The 24173-nt window shown below is 34.8% G+C and overlaps 1 protein-coding gene across 1 annotated transcript; it reads right to left on the minus strand.

Annotated features, from left to right (window-relative positions):
- Positions 1-359: 359 nt before the first annotated feature.
- On the minus strand, positions 360-7649 carry LOC108196405 (transcription factor BIM3). The gene is made up of 8 exons (XM_017363673.2): positions 7507-7649; positions 7329-7424; positions 7121-7199; positions 5419-5488; positions 3896-3991; positions 2330-2730; positions 1324-1453; positions 360-812 (listed from the first exon to the last, which is right to left on the minus strand). Exons 2-8 carry the CDS (start codon positions 7402-7404, stop codon positions 702-704), a joined length of 963 nt encoding a protein of 320 aa, XP_017219162.1. The 5' UTR covers positions 7405-7424; positions 7507-7649; the 3' UTR covers positions 360-701.
- Positions 7650-24173: the final 16524 nt, after the last annotated feature.

Raw genomic sequence — 24173 nt, forward strand, 5'->3', positions numbered from 1 at the left:
TATAACAGATAACTAATCTCATTTTAGTACCAATAATAATATTCCAACATAAAGTAACAGATTCTATGATTAGTAACAATATCAATATTCAAATACAAGGTAAGAAATGAGATGTCAATTAAAATTTGGTAACCAACATTTATGATAGCATCATAGTATGAAGTATGAACCACTGGCTAGTTTCATTTAAACAATATCAATATTTTAACATTAAAGAATAAACCACATATTAGTTTAAGTATCCACTGGGAGCATAAGTTTGAAGGGGATAGCAATCAACAAAAGATAGATATTACAGTTAAACAAACTTCTCCATATACATAAAATATTACCACAGCTAATTATAACTGCAATTCTAATAGCCCCAAATACTTTCTTAATTGCACGACAAAAATAAGTAACTTACTATTTACATTCAACTCCAATAGCAGTAAGACTAGCATTATTTGCCAAGATTTCTCATACTAAATATATATTGCGAAATAACTAAGTTCTACATAATTATCATGACATTTCAAAGATCAACACATCGCAAATTGCCAAAACTGGCACCGGCTTTTGGATATACACCTAGCATTACCGAAAAAACCACCCACATCATGATCCCTTTCCATAAACAAAAAGGAATGCCAAGTGAATATCCCCAATTAGGGAAGAGAAGGGAAAAAATATTATAGGAAGGGATCAGTGAAATTCCACTACTAGCTCTGTTCAGTTCTCAGCCTTTTGTGGGCTTGAAAGGAATTATTGCTACTACTCCCAACTCCATGATGTGACAATGCCTCACTGCTAGGAGGGAGGTTCTTGTTATCCTGAAAGATACCAACAAAGAATTGTAAGTAAAAATAGCTTCTTGATCGTCCAACTGCAAACTTGGGTATAGAAATCTATTAGCAATAAAGTTCACTAGATTTTCTGGTATACAAAATAATATTAGAGAAAAGGGTTCGTAGAAGTAATAGACAAAAACACCCTACACATGTTCCCAAGCAAAGGCAATATTGGTGAATATTATTTAACATTCCAGGTGCTATACATGTGTGTGTTTAGAAAGAGAGAAACAACAAACCAAAACACAGTTTTTCATAGCCTTCAAAAAAATTGCAATACTACAATAACAAGGTCATTCCACTATCCTCCACAATAATATGCACTCTCACACATGCACAAGTAATAAAACATGTAATTAGCTCAAGTCTCGATAAAAATACAGCTAAAGTCCCGAAACAAACATATGCTACAACATGATTATGCAACATACGCGTAGAGAAGGTATTTGGCCTAAAGAAGTATGACAAGAAAATACTGTTTTGAAGAATGTACCCTTGTAAAGAAAGCCATAGATGTCATTCCCCTATCAGGATGCTTTGCAATGTCAAGTTCCACTGAGATGCTCGTCTGTGCCAAATCCACTCCAGAAGATTTTAGTGCATGACTTATGGTATTTAACACCCTGTTCAGCAGTAAAACTGATTTAATACCATCACAAATAACACTTGTTGTAATAAAATACATCAAATATCTTGGAAAGGGAAAGCATTGACCAGTCGCTAAGTTAGATTAATGGTGCTAATTCTTTTAAGAAAGCATGCCAATAAAAAATTCAAATTATCAGACAGTAGAAGTAAATTATTAGGAAAAAAATATTTACTTTTTCCCTAAAAAATTTCCACAGAAACCAAATATAGTGATAACATATTGTAAAAGAAAGGAAGAGGGGGGGGGGGGGGAGAGATAGTAAGGGAGGGAGGGAGTGAGAGAGAGAGAGAGAGGGAGGGAGGGAGGGAGGGAGGGAGGGAGCAACTGAACCCAGTCATCAACGCTGCAGCTATATATTAATTTATATACTCAACAACAGCGAGATCAGTTTTAGCACTGGAACTCACAAGCTAATTTCAGAGGTCTATGAACAAATAATACATTATTGCAAACTAGATAGGATTCACTAGCTTGTAAATTTGAAATTGCGCAGTCACACCTCTGAAGGTCTTACTGAATATAATGAAAACACCTTAAGGACGCCATTCTGACACAGGTAACTGGTAAGCATGCACGTATGCATGATAAAGTTATTCATAGGAAATAGCAAATCACTTGTTGCACGTCATGCATATAGACCACCACAAGGGAGAATCATACATATAGACCACAATGGAAAATCACTAATATAAATTGATATTTATCAACAATAAGTATAGTGTTTGCATCAGAACAGCTCTGGCTAATTATGTAACACAAGAAGAACACAATTATGAAATTACCGATCAAAATTTCCAACACTAGAGGAATGTAGATATATATATATGTAAGACATGGCACAGATACTCACCCTTGCGAGCAGGAGTCTGAGATAGCTATATCTTCAGTGTTGAGCTCTTCCAGCTCATCTGGAGTATAGCTCGTAGTAGCACATTCAGTTGTGCATGGTCTATCGCGCCAAAGTTGGGGCTGTGATTCAGATGCCAAGAGCTCTGTATTTGAAAAGGATACCTGGGGAGGTTCAGCTGTGCTGTCTTCGAACAAATTTGCCGGCACTGACATGCCTAGAGAAACTTCTTGCGAAGCCACCCCATGATCTGTTTCTCTGTATGTAGCTTCACAACCGAAATCAGAATCTATCGAGTTATGTGTATTGGTAAGAGTTACTGGGGCATCAAGTATATTCACAGGGCCACTCCTCATGAGATGAGATGGATCAACAAAGCTTTCAACAGCCCCACAATTGCTCCTCTGTTTTCAAAAAGATTAGATGACATTAGTATGTTTCTTAGAATGTAAAACCAAGGTATAAAGTACAAGGAGTTGTTTAATCACAAAATCACTATAAAATGGAAAGGGATACGATGACAAATGAATTATATTCGTGAATTTACTTCTGAACTGATATAATGTAAAATTCTAGTAAAAAAAGTTAAAAACCTTGAACCTTCAATATCATATCTCAACAGAGTGAAAGAAACAAAAACAGAAATATCAACAAAAAAAAACCTAGCAAACAAGTAGTATTTGCACTACCACAACACAAACAAGCACCACAGTGAACCTCTGGACATTAATAGTTTCAGGACCAGAGAGTTTTATGAATTCACTGAGAATTTGAGATTATTATTTATCAAGGTTATATATACACTGTATTAGTTATGTTGGGATCAATAAAATTAATATTCATCAATCCTCTACGGTAGTTCATCCATCCTCGACCATCCCCAGGCAAACATCAAGAGCCAAAATTATGACATCGTCGCATTGGGAAGAAATTTTAGGGAGTAATAGAAGAACTTATCTTATAGATTGGAATATATAAGCTGAGATTTATACTTGGGACTTGGAGAAAGGAGGCGAAAAGTTTATAGTGCAAACACGACATATTGAGGAGACTTATATGTGAAACACATTAAACAAATAATTTTGCACAAGTAAGAAAAGAAATGGATCTGTGGGCACAAAGTGTGCAAGAAATTTTTTAAAAGAACAAAACCTACATACCGAGGTTTAAATTGTCCTTGGGAAGTAATTTTTAGCCATGCATATGTATTAAAATGCCAAGTTTTTTATTTTTTTTAAAGAAAGAAGTTAAACTTGGGGCGTTTTTTTGGAACTTGAGACCACTCATATATCTCTGGTGTGCTTTAAATTGAACTCAGTGCAACTACAATGATATATAGACATGTGTTGCTGCATCATGCTTGAATGATGATTGCAGTCCACCATAAAGAGATATACTATACTGCTCGAAGAGGGAATCTAGAGCCCACATTCAGACAGAGGTCAGAAACAAGACAAAAGCACTGCAAGTGAATATTTATGCCAAACTGTCCATAGTTCTACGAAACCTACTTTCAAGGGAGAAAGTGTTGGTTACATAAACTATTGAATTGTTCAGAGAAAATATTACCCATGGTGTCAGTTTTGTTGGCTCTGAGCTCCAACCTTGGTATGTTCTCTCAAACATCTGCACCCTCTCTTGTAAGAATTGAATGTACTGAATAACCTGCATAAAGCACAATGCTCTCATGTATCAAGAATAAATAAAGAACCAGGACCTTAAACTGCTTCTGATACCTAGGTAAAACAGAGTCTGACAATATTTTCAGGTTGAAGTATTTTTTTTTATTGCTCAGCAGAAGTATCCAAGATACGTCAATTATCAAATATGTGTGTGTGTGTATAATTCATAAACAAATTACAAGTTGCTCTCAACTTGAACTAAAATAGGCAAATTCATAAACGTCATCCTTGATAAATAAGATACGTGCCCCTGTTTGTTTACAGGAAGCAGAAGCTGCTTTTGGCTTCTGCTTTTCTTGACCCGTTTGTGTAAATAAGTAGAAGCACTTTTAAGAAGTTAAGAATGCTAGCTTCTCTCTCAGAACTTCTACTTCTTTTCCAAACACTTTATTAACTTATTTACTTCTCACTTCTAATCCATTTCTTTACTTTAAGCAAGAAGTCACTTTTTTTAAGTTTGCCCAAACGACTCCACATTAAATTAAGAGTAATAACATTTGTAAACTAAATTAACATACTTACATTGACTAAATATAATATATTATTAGGAAAATATGACTAAGCATATGCATACTTGCATATGCCCAACTCAAAGTCAAATGCAATAGGCAACATCATTCATATATGTAATAAAATTGAACATTCCACACTTCATACACTAAAAAGGATCAATTGATTACTGCATCGTTTGTAACACACATCATTTAGGAGAAGAAACGAGCGAGCCCTGCACCTAGTGTGGAGTGCGGTAGCCCTCGCTGCACCCATTCTTTCTAGATTACTAGGGACGAATCTAAATTATGGCCAAAGGTGACCGTGGCCTACCTTAAGGTAGCCCTAATTATATTACTTAATAAAAATATCAAATATATATTTAACATTTTATAATAATTATGCGATTTTGTGTTTTGGCTCTTATCAAATCAAATTTGTTAACTACATATTTTTTACCCCTCAACTTTTTACTTCTTTGGTGGACTAGTAGGGTAGGCCCAAAATATAGGTATCAATCAAATACCACTTCAGAATTAATAATATAAAAGTTAATTATACACACCTAGCATCTCAGTCTCTGATAAATGGATTGCCTTTTCATCTACCCATAATGGATGAATTTCATGATCAAAAAGCAGCGAGCTTACTTTAATTATATTTAAATAAAAATTTTCTATTGATTAATGTGGCAATCATTTTCTACTTAAATTATAATTATTTTCTTTAATACTACAAATTCTGTAAATTACTTAAATTGCCCTTGTAAAGGTATAATTAGGGGCTTCTTCCCTGCTTGGTGTGATCATTTTTATATGAACCAATATTCTTCTTAGTGACAGAAATATTGTTCTTAATGTCAGAAGAAGTAGTCAACACGTTTTAACAAGAGTAGCTATAATAGCTTAAGCTCCTGACCTCCAACAAGAATGTAGCTTTATCCCTCTTCTGGTCATTTTCAGGTATGAGCTCTCTTAAAATTTGAAATCTGCATTGATCACAAAAACTAACCTCCATGAAAAGACAAAACAAGAAACACAGGTAACATAGAGGAGAAAATGATGATGTAGGAAAGGGATTGAAAGACAGAATTACGAAATAAAGCAATATAGGTATAAAAAGACCTTCCTGCTGTCAAACAATGACCTCATCCCTTCTCTAAGTAGGAACCCCAAATGCTCTATATAAGGACAGCCAATAAACCTCTACCAACGAGTATTACAAAAATATTAAGAGCCTCATTTCATAAACTGAAAAACTTAAATGTTTTTAGTATTTTAACAAATCAGCTAGTCAATCACTAATAAACTTAATTTTACACATATATGTTCAACAATTCTCCTCCTATACTAATTCTATTTAGATATGCATGTCTTCTTTTTTTTTTTGCATTGTTAGCTTTTTCAATAAAGAAACTAACAAAATTTCAACAACTATACAAGCGATTTAACTTTCAAAGAGTTCCACAAATTCAATAATCAAATTTTTAACATTTAATTAATCAATGTAAAGAGTAATCAAGTGGTGTTTAACTGGTCAACTGACTCGACATATACTTTGCACACCTATAAAGAGTTAAACTGCAAACATATACTTAAGAATTTGATTTGTCAAATATATTATACATCATCAGCCATGCTCTTCTTTCAAATTGTGTATTCATATGATTTTGGTGAATGATAAATTTATCATACACATCTAGATCAGAACCACAAGAGAGTTCTAATAAAATTAAGACTTTAGATTGATCAAGTATTTAGGTTGTGCATTATAGTCTATTGTATATGATATGAAAAATAGGGAAACTGATGCGGAATAAAATGAATATACTGACAATAAATCTGCCAACCATGACAAAACAATGTGTTTCAATAAATCATTGCAGCAGAGTAACATCGCCACATGAAATAGGTCCTTAAGAATTAGTCTGCACTTTTATATGTATGCATAACTAGATCATCCTGTTCAGTGTTGAAAACATTAAGCTTATCATGATTTTAGGTTGTTTCTTTCCAAGTCCAACATAATTTTCTCTGCAATCAAGTAGGCATGGTCGCGCGCACACACAAAAAAAAACACTGGATAAAAAGGCATATGTTGGGGACAATCCACATGAAAAAAAATGATATCTCCAAAATTTATGCTTCGATAAAGAAGATGAATAAACTGAGATGTTTGTGCAACTATTTGGTGATCCAGTATTAACTTCTTATGTTAACAATACTAAAGCCTTTTCATACATTCTTGCATAAGACGAGGAATAAATTTATATTCTAACAAAGACACGAAAACACTTTTCTCTGAAAAGTGCTCACATACTTGTGGCATATGATTTATTCAAATCAGTACAAATGGCTTGTTCACCGGTCAGCCAAAGAGAGCATTCACATGTTGCACAACATGCCTAAATGATTTAATAATGAGTATAACATGTGATCTACAAATCATAAAATATAAAATATTCTATAGAGCATGTGTGATGTAATTATGTAATTATAAGTAAACATTACTTAACTCTCATCTCAACACTGACAAGGCAAAATTTATAATTGGCACAACAACACAATTCTCATTCCGAATTTCCGGTAACTAAAAAATGAGACCTTGAAAAGGAGCTTGCCTTTCATTAATCTTGCTACGCCTGCGCTGCTCGGTCTCCGAATGCTTCGACCTAGACTTCCTATCACCATTCTTCCCCTCTACGTTTTATTAAAAATAATTCACAACAATCAGTTCAACAATCCCAATACCGAAATAAGTAACTATAAAATATATTTAAAAAAATGAGCATATATTAATATTTTTAAACTAAACGGTGTTCGAAGTACCATCAGTGAGCCTTGAGCCGAAATCTTCGTCGTCGGCTTCTACTTGTGGTTGATGAGTCTTGGTTGTTCTCACCATTTGTTTTTCAAGTTAATCACCTGTTGTTAACACCACAATTATACAGATAAATATCGATAGTTATATTTGAAGGTACGTAGAGTGAAGGTGAGTGAGACTGACAATGAGGGCTCCGCGGCGGCGATGGAGACTCTCCGGCGATGAATTAACCGGGGGTTGGGGGTTTGTTTGGAATTGTAAAAAGTGAATTGTGTGCCCTAGAGAGCAAGGTGTTTCTTGGTCTTTTACTCGCTACTGCTGCCAAGTGTTACGGTTTGTTTTCTTGGTTTTTTTTTTTTTTTAAATGATTTTCTTGGTTTTCTTTTATTAACTATTATATTATTTAACCATAATAATATTTCTTCCATTTTGTTTTGTAAAATTTCCCGATTTATCCCTCGCAATATTGCTGAAGGATTTGATTTTTGATATCTGATTAATTTCTATAAATTTTTTTAATTAAAATATATATAATAATTTATTAAAATTAAAATACTATATCATTTTGAATATGAACAATTATAAGAATTTATGATATAGTAGAGAGATATTTGTTAATAAATAAACAATACAATAATAACTAAATATTAAATAATATTATAATATAAAAATATATCCGATTTTCACTTCGATCAATCCTTCTGATTAATCCCTAATTTTTTATTAACCCTAAATAGATAGCTCAACCAATTAGGTTTTATTCTTGATTTTTGTAATATTGGACTAGTATTCTAATAAAATTCTTACTTCACTCAATTTGTTTATTAGTTTATAATATATTTTATTGATTTATAAATGACCCTCTGATTTAACTAAAAAAATTCAATTTATCAAAAAGATCTTCGATAAATCTTGAATGAACATGTTAATTAATTAATTTCAATTCTCGATCATTATAAGTATGCATATGAAATTATGATATTTGAGGGGGGAATGTTGTCAAAAAATTATCTAATTAATAGACATATAAATATTTTAGATATATAACAAACGAAATAGTTCAAATTCCTTGCAACTGATTAAAAAGAATACCGAAGAAAAGGGACATATGAAGCAGAAAACAAGTTATTGTTTTGGGTTAGCACTTTGGAAGTGAAAATTTCAAATATATCAGTTATATGATATATTTCATATTTCTTATTTATCCACTTGTAAGAAGTAATATATATTGTTTACATGATGGCTTCTGATCGGGTTAATTATCAAGTTTGGTCACTGAAATGAGCTTAATGTATCAAGTTGGTCATTAAAATGAGCTTAATGTATCAAGTTGGTCACTGAACTGAAAACGATATCAAGATGGTCATTAAAGTCATCGTAAGTATCAATCAAATATCTCGAAATATGACTTCAAGCAGTAAAAATATTATTTACAGAGTTTTACTCATTATTTTTGAATGTTATGATAACCAAGTAAAATGTTATGACTTATATTATTTATGATAATATATTTAGATTTTATCAAATTTATTTATTATTTACTTTTTATTATATAGTTATTTTCTTTGATAATAACTATATAATAATATATATTTATGATAATATATTTAGATTTTGACTTCTAGTATAGTTATTTTCTTTGTTTTAATTGAAAATAAATAATAAATGAACTTGATAAAATCTAGATATATTATCAAACATACTAGAATTCATAACCTTTTAGTTGCTTGTGGTAATATTTAAAAATAATGTGTAAAACTCTGTATATAATATTTTTACTACTTGAATTCATATTTCGATATGCTTGTTTGATATTTATAGTGAGTTTAGTGACCATCTTGATACCGTTTTCAATTTAGTGACCAACTTGATACATTAAGCCCACTTCTGATCTGATTTTGAATTAAATTTGTTATATTCAAAAAGAAGAGACACGTTGAATCCTCTTTGTCATTGATCGTTTATATATAATTTTTTTATTTCATTGATTTTTTAGAATTAGATAAAGAATTTTATAAAGAAGATAAAGAAAACAATAATCAAGAATCATATAAAAAATATAATCAAATTATAAATTTTTTCCAAATTACAGTAGCATAGATGAAAGTTAACAAATCTATAATAAATATATATATATATATATATAGGGTTACTCCAGTGAGAACTTCTTAAAATGAGAACCGTGAGAACTTCCTTAATTTATCATATTTTGACTAATCTAAACATCAAACTAGTGGGTACCCAATATAAAAAGTGTATATAAAACTAGTCTCTCCCTAACTAGTCAAAAAAAAAATTCAAAAAAGAAATTCAAAAAAAAAAGTCCACTGCCACGTCATCAGTGAATTTTTTTTTATTTTTTTTATTTTTTTTTCGGCTAGCTAGGTGGAGACCTTAATTATATACATTTTTTGTGAAGGTGCCCCTGGCGGGGCCCTTCAAATGAATGAGATATTGATAAATTAGAAAAGTTCTCACGGTTCTCATTTTAAGAAAGTTCTCATTTGAGCAAGTGCCTATATATATATATATTATATACTTATATATAATAAGCGTAAGGGAGATAATTTGGTCGTATGGTCACATGGTCCAAAAACTTATTATCCGTTGGATCGTATATTGAGCAAATAAGTACCGTTAGATTAGAACAAAATTAACTTCTAATTCTATAAGGCAACTGAAAGGCATATGTTAAGCCTATTTGTATTTAAGAGTATCAACTCAACTCTGATAAGAAAGAAAGTAAATTAGCAAGCACTATTGAAGGAATCCGTACGAAGAACGTCAAGTGATTTATTAAAATCATATGTCTGAAGAATTTCAGGATGCTGCTGCACACCACTGAAAGAAGTTCATTAATATGTTCAAGCCTCAGTGTACAAATAATATTTTGTAGCACGTCCAGAAGTCCAGAAGGTATAAAGTTTTAATACTTTATTTATTCAGAAGATTCCAAACTATTTCTACTGATGAAGATGAACTACGAAGACAAAGACTCGATGAACAAGCCACTTCTCAAATGTTTATTTGATAAAGAATATTTGATTCAGCTAGATACAGATGAACCAGACAGTACATTTGTGTGTCAGCTACTCCGATTAAATATTCTGCATCAACAATAGGTGGTCGTTCAATCAAGACAAAGAATCAGATCTTTTAAAGGAAGTCAGAAGACCTGCTGCTGAAGACTATGCTCAATATAATTATTCTTTTAATTTATTCACATCTCTAATTAATTATATAAGTTATATAATTTATTTATTAAATTGATTCACACTTGAATTAATTTAATTTATGAATTTATATGATTAATATAATTAAGTGAATAATTATTGAATTAATTATATTAAAGGAAATCAATTTATATTGATTTTGGGCACGGTATGACAATCATATAGATTGTCATACCGCCCCTGGAAGGTTCCATTTCAGCTGGCATGACATTATTCTGTTTGTCATACCGAATTAGACTTGGCATGACAATTCCCTGCATTGTCATACCGAATTCATATGGTATGACATTGTTAGGCATTGTCATACCGATTCTAACTTAGCCCCCAAGTCTTACAGATTGTCATACCGAATTTTTTCAGTATGACAATGCTTCAGATTGTCATACCGAATTTTGTATGGCATGACATTAGCACCTTTTGTCATACTGATTTCAATTTTAGTATGACATTAGCTCACATTGTCATTCTGATCTTTGTAGCATGGTCATACCAGCTTTGTCATACAAGTTCAAGTGATTTGCCTATAAATAGGCCTTCACCTCTTCATTTGTAATTGTTCAAAGCTTTGTAAACTTTCAAGTTGTTTGTAACTTGCTATTCGTTATATCCACAGTTTTCTGTGCTTTGATCACTCGGTTGTTTTATTCACTAAACTAGAATACATCCTGTCGAATTTATTCTACGATATTTAGTGAACATTAAAACGAACCACATTAATTATATAACGACTTAAAAATTGTTATATTAATTAATTTAAATCTGATTAACAAGTTAAACTCCGATCAGATTATTCCGCCGCGATTATTTTGTGACGATTGTATTCAACCCCCCCTTCTACAATCGTTTCTGGACCTAACAATTGGCATCAGAGCCGTTGATACCATTTTTCCGTATCAGATCCTATACACACTCTGTGACGTCCAAATATTTTTTATTCGAATTAATTTTATTCCAAAAATTAATTCTGATTTAAAATATTTTTCTTTCAAAAATCCAAATCTCATCCAAACACTATTCACTTCAAATCCTTAAATATGAGTACACAAAAAATCAGTAGCATCAAAATCCCACCGTTCAGCCAGGAACACTTTGGCCTATGGAAGAGGCACATGTTCCTATTCCTCCGCACCGCGAACAGAAAATACATTGGGATTTTAGACAAGGGTGTTACTACTCCGATGAAGGTCATATTAGCACACGAAGAGGATGGTGTGTTGATACCTCATCAGGTCATTCCGAAAGAACTTTCTGAGTACACAGATGAAGAGAGTGATCAGATGAACTTAGATGATGCTCTTCAACTAATCTTGGTTGAATCTCTAAATCCAGTGATGTACAATGCTGTTGTAAATTGTACGAACGCCAAGCAAATCTGGGATACATTAGAGATTATCAATGAAGGCTCAGAGGAAGTTAGGGAAAACAAGAAAGAGATACTGATGGCTCAGTATGAACAGTTTGGTTCCCATCCCGGTGAAGGGATTTCAGAAGTATTTATCAGACTTAATAATTTGATAAATAATTTAAATCTGAATGGGAAATTCTACGACAAGAAAGAGGTCAACATGAAGTTTCTCTTAACCCTTCCTGAACATCTGGAACACAGAATCACTGCCATCAGGGAAAGCAGAGATCTGAATGAGATTTCTCTGGAAAGACTCTACGGAGTTTTGAAAACTTATGAACTGGAGCAAGTTCAGAGTAAACAGAGATATGGCTGGGGTAAAACACAGAACCATTCGAGAGCTCTAGTTGTTGAGTCACCTATACCGGAAGAAAAGAAGGATGTTGTTGTTCCTTCTAAAACCACTCAGGAGTTTGTTGTACCTGAGATGGGTCAGACTGCTTCTTCCAGTGGTGACGAAGAGTTCTATACAATGGAAGAGCTTGAACTGTTAGAAGATCAATCTCTATCACTGTTTGCCAAGAAGTTTGGAAACATGAGATTCCGGAAGAACCCTTCCTATAAATACAAACCTACTGTTAGTAAGTTTCAGAAGGGAGGCTATTCATCTTCTACAAGCAAAGGAGGATACAAGACTGGGATGGTGGACAGAAGCAAGTTCAAATGCTTCAATTGTGGTGAACCTGGACACTTTGCAACTGAATGCAAACAGCCCAAGGTTCAAGGAAAAAGAAAAGATTCGTATGATGAGCTGAAGCAGAAGTATGATGCACTGGTTAGAAAGCATCATGGTACTTCTGGAAGTCAAAGTTTCAAAAGCAAGTCTTATCTGGCAGAAGGCAAAAGCTGGGATGATACAGATAGTGATGAAGAGGAGCAGCTAGGGAATGTTGCTTTCATGGCTACTACTGGATCATCTTCACCTCCTCCTGCTGGAAGCTTTCAGGTAGATCCTACATGCCCTAAACTGTTTATGCAATTAGGACTTGAAAGAGATGATGCTATTAAAAGGATGAAAGCTGCTAATCTTAAAATTGATACTTTAGTCTTAGAAATTCATGCTTATAAAATGAATGAGATGAAAGTATTAAAACCTAAAATAGAACAATTGACTATGGACTTAGGATTACAATGTGCTAAAGTCAAAGTTCTAGAGAAAGGTGAGATTGCTTTAAGACTTCAGCTAGACGAAGAGAAAGTGAAATGTAAAGCCTTTAAGGATGCCTCCTTGATAGTCAAAGAACTTAATGATAAACAAGAGATCAAGAGAACTGTTGGAATAGGCTTTGACTATAACAAATCTGTAGGTAAGGCTAGTAACATTACTCCTTTTAAGAAGAGTGCTGAAGAGAGAGGGATTCCTTTTGTTTTGAAAGATTCCCTTAAACCTTTGTTTAAAACCTCAGAAGCTGAACCTCTTTTAGAGACTCCTGTTGTCATTAGATATGAACTAAAACAGGAAGACCTTAAAATGAAAGAGAGTAATGAAATGAGAGATGAGATTCTGACAAACCTGAAACCAATTAAAGTGAAAGGCAATGTTAGGTTGCCTAAAGCTGGTTTAGGTGTCAACTCTGAGAGAACTAAATTCAACAAGCCCAATAATTTTGTTAATAGTAAGAACAAGAACAATAGGTGTCATGCTACTGAAAACTTTAGATCTGGTAACAAGGTTAGAGTAGAATCTATTGATGTTCCTACTACTATGACTGATACTTCTGTTGTTCCTGTTTTTGATGCATGTCATAAATGCTGTGGTGTTGATAACTGTATGCTTTGTGCTTTCAATACTATGTCTGCTTATTTTAGAAATTTGCATGCTAAAAATGAAAACACATCACCTAGACAACACACAAACAATAAGCATGCTAGATCAAAGACTGCTAGTCCTTCTTATGTTAGAAAGGAGACTTATGTTCCAAAGCCTAAAACCAAGGTTTATAAGGCTGTTGTTAAGGAAGTAAGTTCAGTCAAGAGTGAACCAAGTATCAGTCCAAGGGGCTCTGTTGTTACACCTGATAGAAATCAGTTCTTTAAGTTTGCTGGACCCAATCAAGTGTGGGTCCCAAAGAATGTTTAATCAAGTATGTCTTTTGCAGGGTGCCAGTGGATTTGTTCGTGTTACATGGGTGCTTGACAGTGGAGCGTCAATGCACATGACTGGCAATAAATCCCTGCTGGAAGACATAAGAGAAGGAGCTGGCCCTACAGTCAGTTTTGCTGATAATAGCAAAGGTCGTACTGTGGGATATGGCAAGTACAAAATTGGAAGGATCATCATAGAAGATATTGCTATAGTTGAAGGACTTCAACATAATCTCCTGAGTGTAAGTCAGTTTTGTGACAAAGGATATTATGTTCATTTTGAAAAGGAGATATGTATCATCAAACATATCAAGGATAAGCGTCCTTCACTATGTGGCATTAGGAAGGGCAATATATTTGTAGCTGATTTATCTTCAGGACCAGGAAACGAAGTTCACTGTTTCTACGCCAAAGCGTCGGCTGAAGATAGTTGGTTATGGCATAAGAAGCTCTCACACCTCAACTTCAAAACCATGAACTCTCTAGTCAAGAGAGATCTAGTGAGAGGTTTGCCTTCCCTGGAATTCTCAACTGATGATCTGTGTGAAGCTTGTCAGAAAGGAAAAGCGAAGAGAGCATCTCACAAAGGCAAAACCATCAATACCATTACAGATCCACTTCATTTGTTGCATATGGATCTGTTTGGCCCTGTGAATGTTGCATCCATTGATGGAGGAAGATATGCCTTGGTTATTGTGGATGACTTCTCAAAATTTACTTGGGTTTACTTCCTGGCTTCTAAGGATGAAACCCCGTTGACAGTGATTGATCATATAAAGTCAGTTGAATTAGAAAAGGGTGTGCCAGTAAAAGCTGTAAGGTCAGATAATGGCACTGAATTCAAGAATCAAACTCTAATCAACTATTACTCTGAAAAGGGAATTAGAAGGCAGTATTCAGCACCAAGGACTCCACAACAGAATGGAGTCGTCGAAAGAAAGAATCGTACACTGATTGAAGCTGCAAGGACTATGATTGCTGAATCAAAGCTTCCACTGTACTTTTGGGCTGAAGCTGTGTCTACTGCCTGCTATACCCAGAATAGGACCTTGATCAACAAAGATCATATGAAAACTCCATTTCATTTGTATAAAGACAAGAAACCATATGTCAAACATCTTCATGTCTTTGGAGCCAAGTGTTTTGTTCTCAAGGATAGTGAAGAGAACTTGAACAAGTTTGAACCAAAGGCATCTGAAGCAATTTTTGTTGGTTATACAAATAATGCTTATAGAGTTTTTGTAATTGATTCTCTGTCAGTGAAAGTTAGTGTCAATGTCACATTTGATGACACTAAACTTCCAAGTATACAATCTGCTGATCCATCTGAATCTCTGAAGTTTGATAACTATCCAGATTCAGATTCAGATGATGATGTGCCACCTGAGGTTGCAACAGGTGATGACAACAATGATGATGATCCAGGCAATGGTGGAGGAAATGGCAATAATGCTGGAGAATCCACTGATGCTAGTGGTGGATCATCAAGTCAACCTGGCAACAACTCAGGGGGAGCTGGTGGATCAACTAGTCATACACATCAGCCTAATGATAATACTGCTGAATCGTCAAGGACACAACTTCCAAGGGAAAGGATTTGGAGTAGAGATCATCCCTTTGATCTGATTATTGGTGATCCTGATGTTGGTGTAAGGACTAGAAGTGCTACGACAAATGAATGTCTATTCTCTGGTTTTCTATCACAATTAGAACCAAAGAAAGTTGATGAAGCACTTGCTGATCCTGATTGGGTTCTTGCCATGCAAGAAGAACTCAATCAATTTGAGAGACAAGAAGTCTGGGCCCTGGTTCCAAGACCAAAAGGAAAGTCTACAATTGGATCTAGATGGGTCTTCCGTAACAAGTTAGATGGTGATGGCATTGTTGTAAGAAACAAAGCCAGATTGGTTGCAAAAGGTTATTCTCAGGAAGAAGGAATTGATTACGATGAAACCTATGCTCCAGTTGCTCGTCTTGAAGCCATCAGAATATTTCTTGCATTTGCTGCACATTCCAACTTCAAGGTTTATCAGATGGATGTGAAAAGTGCATTTCTGAATGGAAAGCTAGAAGAAGAAGTATATCTGGAACAGCCCCCTGGCTTTGAAAATCCAGAATTTGCTGATTTTGTGTACTTCTTATTCAAAGCTGTCTATGGGCTCAAGCAGTCACCAAGAACATGGTATGACACCCTCTCTGAATTTTTAATTGAAAATAAATTTACTAGAGGTGTCATAGACAAAACTCTCTTTTACAAATTGCATGATAATGATATGATATTTGTTCAAATATATGTTGATGATATTATATTTGGTTCTACTAACGATAACTTGTGCAAGAAGTTTGCTAAGTTAATGCAGAGTAATTATGAGATGAGTATGATGGGTGAACTATCCTACTTCCTTGGTCTTCAAGTAAGCCAAAAGGAAGATGGAATATTCATTTGCCAGTCAAAGTATGTCAGAGATCTTCTAAGAAAGTACAATCTAGAAGACTCTTCTCCGGCAAAGACACCCATGGCCACTGCCACAAAGCTTGACCAGGATAAATCTGGTAAGAAAGTTGATATTACAAGCTATCGAGGTATGATTGGCTCATTACTTTATCTTACTGCAAGTAGACCAGATATCATGTTTGCAACATGTTTATGTGCTAGGTTTCAAGCTGATCCTAAGGAATCACATCTTATAGCCGTCAAAAGAATCTTTAGATATCTTAAGGGTACACCTGGTTTAGGTATTTGGTACCCTAAGAATACTGGTTTTGACTTAACCGGCTATACAGATTCTGATTATGCAGGTTGCAGGATTGATAGAAAGAGTACGTCTGGAAGCTGTCAATTTCTAGGACGTCGGTTGGTTTCCTGGTACAGCAAGAAGCAACACTCTGTGTCCACTTCTACTGCTGAAGCTGAGTACATTGCGGCTGGCAGTTGCTGTGCTCAAATTCTCTGGATCAGAAATCAATTAAATGATTATGGTATTTCTGTCGACAAAATTCCTATATTTTGTGACAACACCAGTGCCATAGCCATTTCAAACAATCCAGTGCAACACTCCAGAACCAAGCACATAGATATCAGGTATCATTTCATTCGAGAACATGTCATGAATGGTACTGTGGTGTTACATTTCGTACCCACAGCTGATCAGATTGCTGACATCTTCACTAAACCACTTGATGAATCCACTTTCTCTAAGTTGGTTTGTGAACTAGGGATGTTAAATATGCCATGATTCTCTGTGTATATATTATATATTTGCTTTATATATATTATCATATTTTTGTGAATTTTCTGTGTAATTAGATGTATTTTATTAGATTTTATATAATTGTTTGTAAATTATCTGATAATTTTCTGTGTATTTATGCATGTCTCTGTAATTTTCTAAGTGCTGCATACTCCCCTGTAATATTCTCCATGCATTTAGATAATTATATGTATTTATTTTGTATTTTTCAAATTTAATTAAGCATAAATATTAGTTTTTAAGTTAATTCATTTTAATGAATTAAAGTTAAATTCATAAATATTTATATTTAATTAAAGTTGAATTTTACAAAATATATGTGTAATATATTAAATCTTATTTGAATTAGGTTTTTGATTTTATATGTAAAAGGTTCTATTTCAAAAGAAAATCAAAAATCATAATATTTATTTATATATATTTCTGTTTTTAATTTTATTAAACTCGGTATGACAATCTCTAGTATTGTCATACCAAGTCTGTTTGGCTGATTTGTTTCTCGGTATGACAATTAGCATTGTCATATTAAGGTTATAACGCGTGTCGCATACTCTTTATATCAGATCTCGGTATGACAATGTCTTATATTGTCATACCGAGCGATTCTCTCAACTGTTCAAACCTCGGTATGACAATTGATGCAATTGTCATACCGAAGCTTAAAACCCGTATGACATTTCCGTATATTGTCATACCGAATTTTTTAAATTCGTATGACATAAACAGACTTTGTCATACTGTTACTTCATCTTCTCCGTTTACACACACAACTCCATTGTTCTTCCTCGGTTTTTCAAGTTTTCTCTTCAAAAACTTGCTGGTTACTTGATTTCAAGCACGATTTTGCTTGCTGGTTACTAATTTATCGATTTCTAAGCCGTTACTCTGCCCGTTTTTGCACTGATTTCACCGAGTTTGACTGGGTTAACTGGGTTCCCCGAGTTCGAACGAGTTCGACCGATTCTTGACCGAGTTTGTGGCTGGGACGTCGTGCATTACTTGTGTAACTCAGCTTTGGGATTGATTATTGGTGGATTTATTTGAAGTTCTTAAAACCCTAACTTGGATTTCGAAATTTTAGGGTTTTTAAAGCAATTTTGAGATTTGTTGGAGTTATTTGGAGCTTTTTGGGACTTTGTTGGTTTATTGTGGATTTAAATTGGCTATTCACAATTTAATTAATTTTTAATTCGAGTTTAATCAATTAATTCGAATTATTAATTAATTGGTTAATTGTTATTTAATTATTAATTGAAATTTACGAGAAATTTGAGAATTCACATTTTATTTGAAAAATTCTCGTTTAATTCAATTTTTAATTATAAAATGGCTGGCCAATTTGTGATCGGGGAGACGAACTACAACGGGTACTTAGACCCTGATATCAGTTTAGTGAGATTCCGATCGTGGGTGAGATTCCTGAATAGTCAAAGTTTAGTCAGCACGGCGATCACCGCTCATGCTGATTTACAGATTCGACCACTCCAGGACTTTTACTCTTCTGCCATCAACACGACATTGCTGGAGAGCTTCCGAGTCTCGGGAAATATTGGTGCTGGACGAAGTATCACTATATCTGTGGATGATGTAAATAGGATTCTTGGATTTCCACGCGACAACTTTGCTGAGATTCCTACAGATGCTGAGATTGTCCAATTCTTTCAGACCATTCACTATCAAGGAGAGATTCATCTACCGAGAATGCTGAAAGGGAATCTTAAACCAGAGTGGGACTTGTTCTTCGATACGCTGGCAAAAGTCTTTTCACCTACCACTCGAAGCAACTACAACATCATATCTTCCCTTCTTCAGATCATTGGGTTCTGTATTGTTCACAATCGACGAATCAACTTTGGCAAGTTGCTTCTTCAGTCGATTTTAAAGAAGTTGGGACCACTCAGCAGCCGATCAGTTGCACAGAATCCCAAAGTGGTGTGCTTTTTCCCTCGGTTCTTAATGCTCTTTCTGAATGATAAGATGACAGACGCGGAAAAGAACTCTTATTTCAATTCTCCAATTGCACCAACTCTCCGTGTCTGTACCAAACTGATGAAATCTCTGACCAACAAGAGAAAGCATGAAAATGTACCCCTGGTCATAACTCCATACTTGTTTGAACAGTTCAACGCTCAACAACAACTGCATCCGTTTCAAGTGGCTCAGGAACAGCAACAGCAACAACCTCAACCACAACCAGAACACCTACAACCTGAACCCCACCAATCACCACATCAATCTCCACATCAGTCACCACACCAATCACCACATCATTCCCCTCTACATCAAACACACACAGTTGAAGACGAACGTCAGGAATACAACTTCTTCGAAACCCAACCGTCTTCATCTGAACCACTACCGCAACAACAACACACCCACTTTTACCCACCAACACAATCAACCTCACAACCACTACCTGCTGACTCTACCTCAAATCCAGAGTTGCAGTCCTTTCGAAAGGACCTACAGGTAGCTCAGGTACTTTCTGACTTCTCTTCTAACTTTAATATTGATATGTCAGATTATGTTTGTGACCTTGATTTTGTTTTCCAGCCTACCAGCAATGAACCTGACAACACACAGGTTCATAACCTAGCTGAAGATTCTCTTCAACAAATATTCGTTTCTCCAAACACATCAACCAACACTTCAATGCAACCTGTTCGTAAAGTTGCGAGGAAACGGAGTTCGAGTAGTTTATTGAGTCAACCCGCAGCTCTGTCTTCCATTAAGAAGCCAAGGTTGGAAGCCCTGGAGACATCTGCAGCCTCATCCTTGCCTTCCCAAAAAGGCTTGGACTTGGAACAGGCAATGAAACAGTCTCTGGACTCATTCTCTCAACAGAATGATGCCATTGAAGTTGACCGTCCTGCCACGGTACCCTGTACAGAGTCAAGCACTGCGCTAGCACTCACGCTAGTGCAAGACCAAACAGATACACAGGTTACTATGTTTACTGATTGCACAGATTTTCAAAATCCAATTAGTATGTATGAAAACTTTACTGATCGCACTTTCTTTGATGATCAGGAGGAACTTGGCAGCTTGCAAGTAAATCTGCCCTCGCAGGCATTCGGAGGACAATTTGTTCCTCCACTACCTTTGAACCCATCTCAGGGGACATTGGTAGTTTACACAGGTACAGCTGGAAGAGTGAATACTATGAGTGAAGAAAGGCAAACACCGAGCGATACACATGCACGTGAGGCTAGTGAAACAGCTTTGAGTGTACGTGAGGTGAGTGCACACACTGACCCGGCTCTATTTGAGGAACAAATGTCTAAGCTGAGAGCTGAATTAGCCCGAATGATTGCTGAAAATGAGAGGCTAAAGGGTGCACAGTTGGTGACCCTAGAGAAGAAAGCTGATGAAAGGCCATCCAGTTCTTCCAGGGATGAGCTTAAGGGAGAAATTCATGGTTTGACTGTCGAGATGAGATCTAATCATGCACTGTATATGTCAAAATTTGAAGATATCGACAGGAAACTGGATCAACTCCTCAGGAACTCAAAGTCAGATGCTGATACCTCCAGAGAGGATCCCTCAACTAAGGGGGAGAATAGAAGAGATAGAGGAGGAGATGGAGACAAAGGTGACAGGGGCAATAGTTCGAATCAAAGTAACAAAGGGAATACTTCTGAATCTGCTCCTGACAATTCTGGAAAGTCTAAGGGCAAAGAGCCGGCACATCAATCTGAGAATGTCTTTGATTCTGATAACTATGATGATTTTCCACAAGACATGGATGATGATGACGTCTTCGATGCTACCTACCGTCAAGCAGAGGAAGAAGGCAAATTTGAGGAGAGCTATCTGTTTCAGGATGAAGAACCTGTTGACCCTGAACATGAAGAGAATGTCCGGAAGTTTAAAGCTGAGAATGAAGCTAGGAAGCGTAAGCTTCGTGATTACCAGAAACTTCTAGAGGACAAGCTGATAACTGAAGAGCAAATCAAGATAGAGAAGCAGAAAATCTATGATGCTGCGTGCAAGCAGAAGAATCTTGATATAAGAAGGAAAGTTGGAAAAAGCTGGGACATCGCAAAGAGGATTTTCAATGGACCTCAAAGGGAGTCTTTCAATGACAGAAAGTTCCTATCTCTGATCTACGATCTTCGAGAGGTAAACCCTGACGAGGATATCTTTATGCATGCCTTCGCTTTAGAAATTGATTACTTGACTGTGGGAGTCAATAACTTGCTAGAACAGTGGGAGCTGATTGTATATACACGGAGAAATGGTTCATTTAGATTATCTGTTGAATTTCTTAAATCATTCTCTGTGTCTGAGCTTTGGGTACTTCGCAATAAGGTAAAGCGATGCTCCAACCTGAACGAACTCCTTCGTGATAAGCTGTTGGATTGTGCTGTCTTCAACAGTCCACAGGTTGTCAAAAACCCATACAGTATAAAGTTCATTCACAAGGAGCTCTTATGCACTGTCAATCTAAATGAGGAGGCTTTACCTAAGTATCCTGCTAAGCGACTGGCTCTAGCATCCACTCTACTACGAACCAAGGGCTTCGCTTCTAAAGCCAAGTCTGATGCTGATGATGTGATTCTAGCTTACTGCACCCGAAGGAATATTTCTCAATATTTCCGGAGGATGAAGAATGTTACAAAGGCTCAGCCATCAGACTTCCGGGAAGACCCTGTAGAGATGGAAGTGTTACATCAACTGGCTCTGGCACGAGAACGTAAGAAGCGTGGTGAGTCCACTACATCAGAAGTGCCATCCAGAGAAGAACCGTCAACTCCTGTCCTTCACAGTTCAGATATCGAAGAAGGAGAAGTTGATCTTTAGATTTGTTAAGGAATTTGTAATATATGTTCAGTAAGAACATCCTTATGTAATCTAATGTACTTGTTTGAATTCTGGTGAATGTTTAATGAAATACCAGAAACTTTTTGCTATTTACAATTCATGTTTAATCCTTTGTCTTATCAGTTAGTTGAGTTATCCTCTCGATAATTTGCATGTTATGATAACAAACAAATAGGGGGAGATTGAAAGGCATATGTTAAGCCTATTTGTATTTAAGAGTATCAACTCAACTCTGATAAGAAAGAAAGTAAATTAGCAAGCACTATTGAAGGAATCCGTACGAAGAACGTCAAGTGATTTATTAAAATCATATGTCTGAAGAATTTCAGGATGCTGCTGCACACCACTGAAAGAAGTTCATTAATATGTTCAAGCCTCAGTGTACAAATAATATTTTGTAGCACGTCCAGAAGTCCAGAAGGTATAAAGTTTTAATACTTTATTTATTCAGAAGATTCCAAACTATTTCTACTGATGAAGATGAACTACGAAGACAAAGACTCGATGAACAAGCCACTTCTCAAATGTTTATTTGATAAAGAATATTTGATTCAGCTAGATACAGATGAACCAGACAGTACATTTGTGTGTCAGCTACTCCGATTAAATATTCTGCATCAACAATAGGTGGTCGTTCAATCAAGACAAAGAATCAGATCTTTTAAAGGAAGTCAGAAGACCTGCTGCTGAAGACTATGCTCAATATAATTATTCTTTTAATTTATTCACATCTCTAATTAATTATATAAGTTATATAATTTATTTATTAAATTGATTCACACTTGAATTAATTTAATTTATGAATTTATATGATTAATATAATTAAGTGAATAATTATTGAATTAATTATATTAAAGGAAATCAATTTATATTGATTTTGGGCACGGTATGACAATCATATAGATTGTCATACCGCCCCTGGAAGGTTCCATTTCAGCTGGCATGACATTATTCTGTTTGTCATACCGAATTAGACTTGGCATGACAATACCCTGCATTGTCATACCGAATTCATATGGTATGACATTGTTAGGCATTGTCATACCGATTCTAACTTAGCCCCCAAGTCTTACAGATTGTCATACCGAATTTTTTCAGTATGACAATGCTTCAGATTGTCATACCGAATTTTGTATGGCATGACATTAGCACCTTTTGTCATACTGATTTCAATTTTAGTATGACATTAGCTCACATTGTCATTCTGATCTTTGTAGCATGGTCATACCAGCTTTGTCATACAAGTTCAAGTGATTTGCCTATAAATAGGCCTTCACCTCTTCATTTGTAATTGTTCAAAGCTTTGTAAACTTTCAAGTTGTTTGTAACTTGCTATTCGTTATATCCACAGTTTTCTGTGCTTTGATCACTCGGTTGTTTTATTCACTAAACTAGAATACATCCTGTCGAATTTATTCTACGATATTTAGTGAACATTAAAACGAACCACATTAATTATATAACGACTTAAAAATTGTTATATTAATTAATTTAAATCTGATTAACAAGTTAAACTCCGATCAGATTATTCCGCCGCGATTATTTTGTGACGATTGTATTCAACCCCCCCTTCTACAATCGTTTCTGGACCTAACAGCAACTGATATCTACTTGCATCTTTATAATTCCTTTTCTGAATTCAAAACAAATTCTGTCTTTCACATGTTTATGATTTTTTTAATCCGAAATAAATATATCCTACCAGCTTTAATTGTGGAATCATATAAATCGCACCGTCACAAAAGTATTTTTATCTAATATATTTTAAAATTAATAAGCCAGATATTTTAATCCAAAATAAATATTTCCTACCAGTTTTAATTGTAGAATCATATAAATCCCACTGTCACAAAAATATTTTTATCTAATATATTTTAAAATTAGTAAGCCAAATTTAAATCATATTATAATAATTTTAATATAAAATACATTTATAAATAAAATCTAATGGAAGTTGACGTCACATATTCTACTCAACATATATTAAAATTTGATAGAAAAAATTAATATTTTGGCATGATACATGAGAGAAAAGGAATGACTTGATTACAA

This window comes from Daucus carota, chromosome 7, assembly GCF_001625215.2.
Source record: "Daucus carota subsp. sativus chromosome 7, DH1 v3.0, whole genome shotgun sequence".
NCBI lineage: Eukaryota > Viridiplantae > Streptophyta > Magnoliopsida > Apiales > Apiaceae > Daucus > Daucus carota.

Coding starts and splice junctions, on each gene's coding strand:
- LOC108196405 (XM_017363673.2), bottom strand. CDS start 7,404: ATGGTGAGAACAACCAAGACTCATCAACCACAAGTAGAAGCCGACGAC. Junction 2,731..3,895: donor CAACAAAACTGACACCATGG/GTAATATTTTCT, acceptor TTTTGAAAACAG/AGGAGCAATTGTGGGGCTGT. Junction 1,454..2,329: donor TCAGACTCCTGCTCGCAAGG/GTGAGTATCTGT, acceptor ACTGCTGAACAG/GGTGTTAAATACCATAAGTC.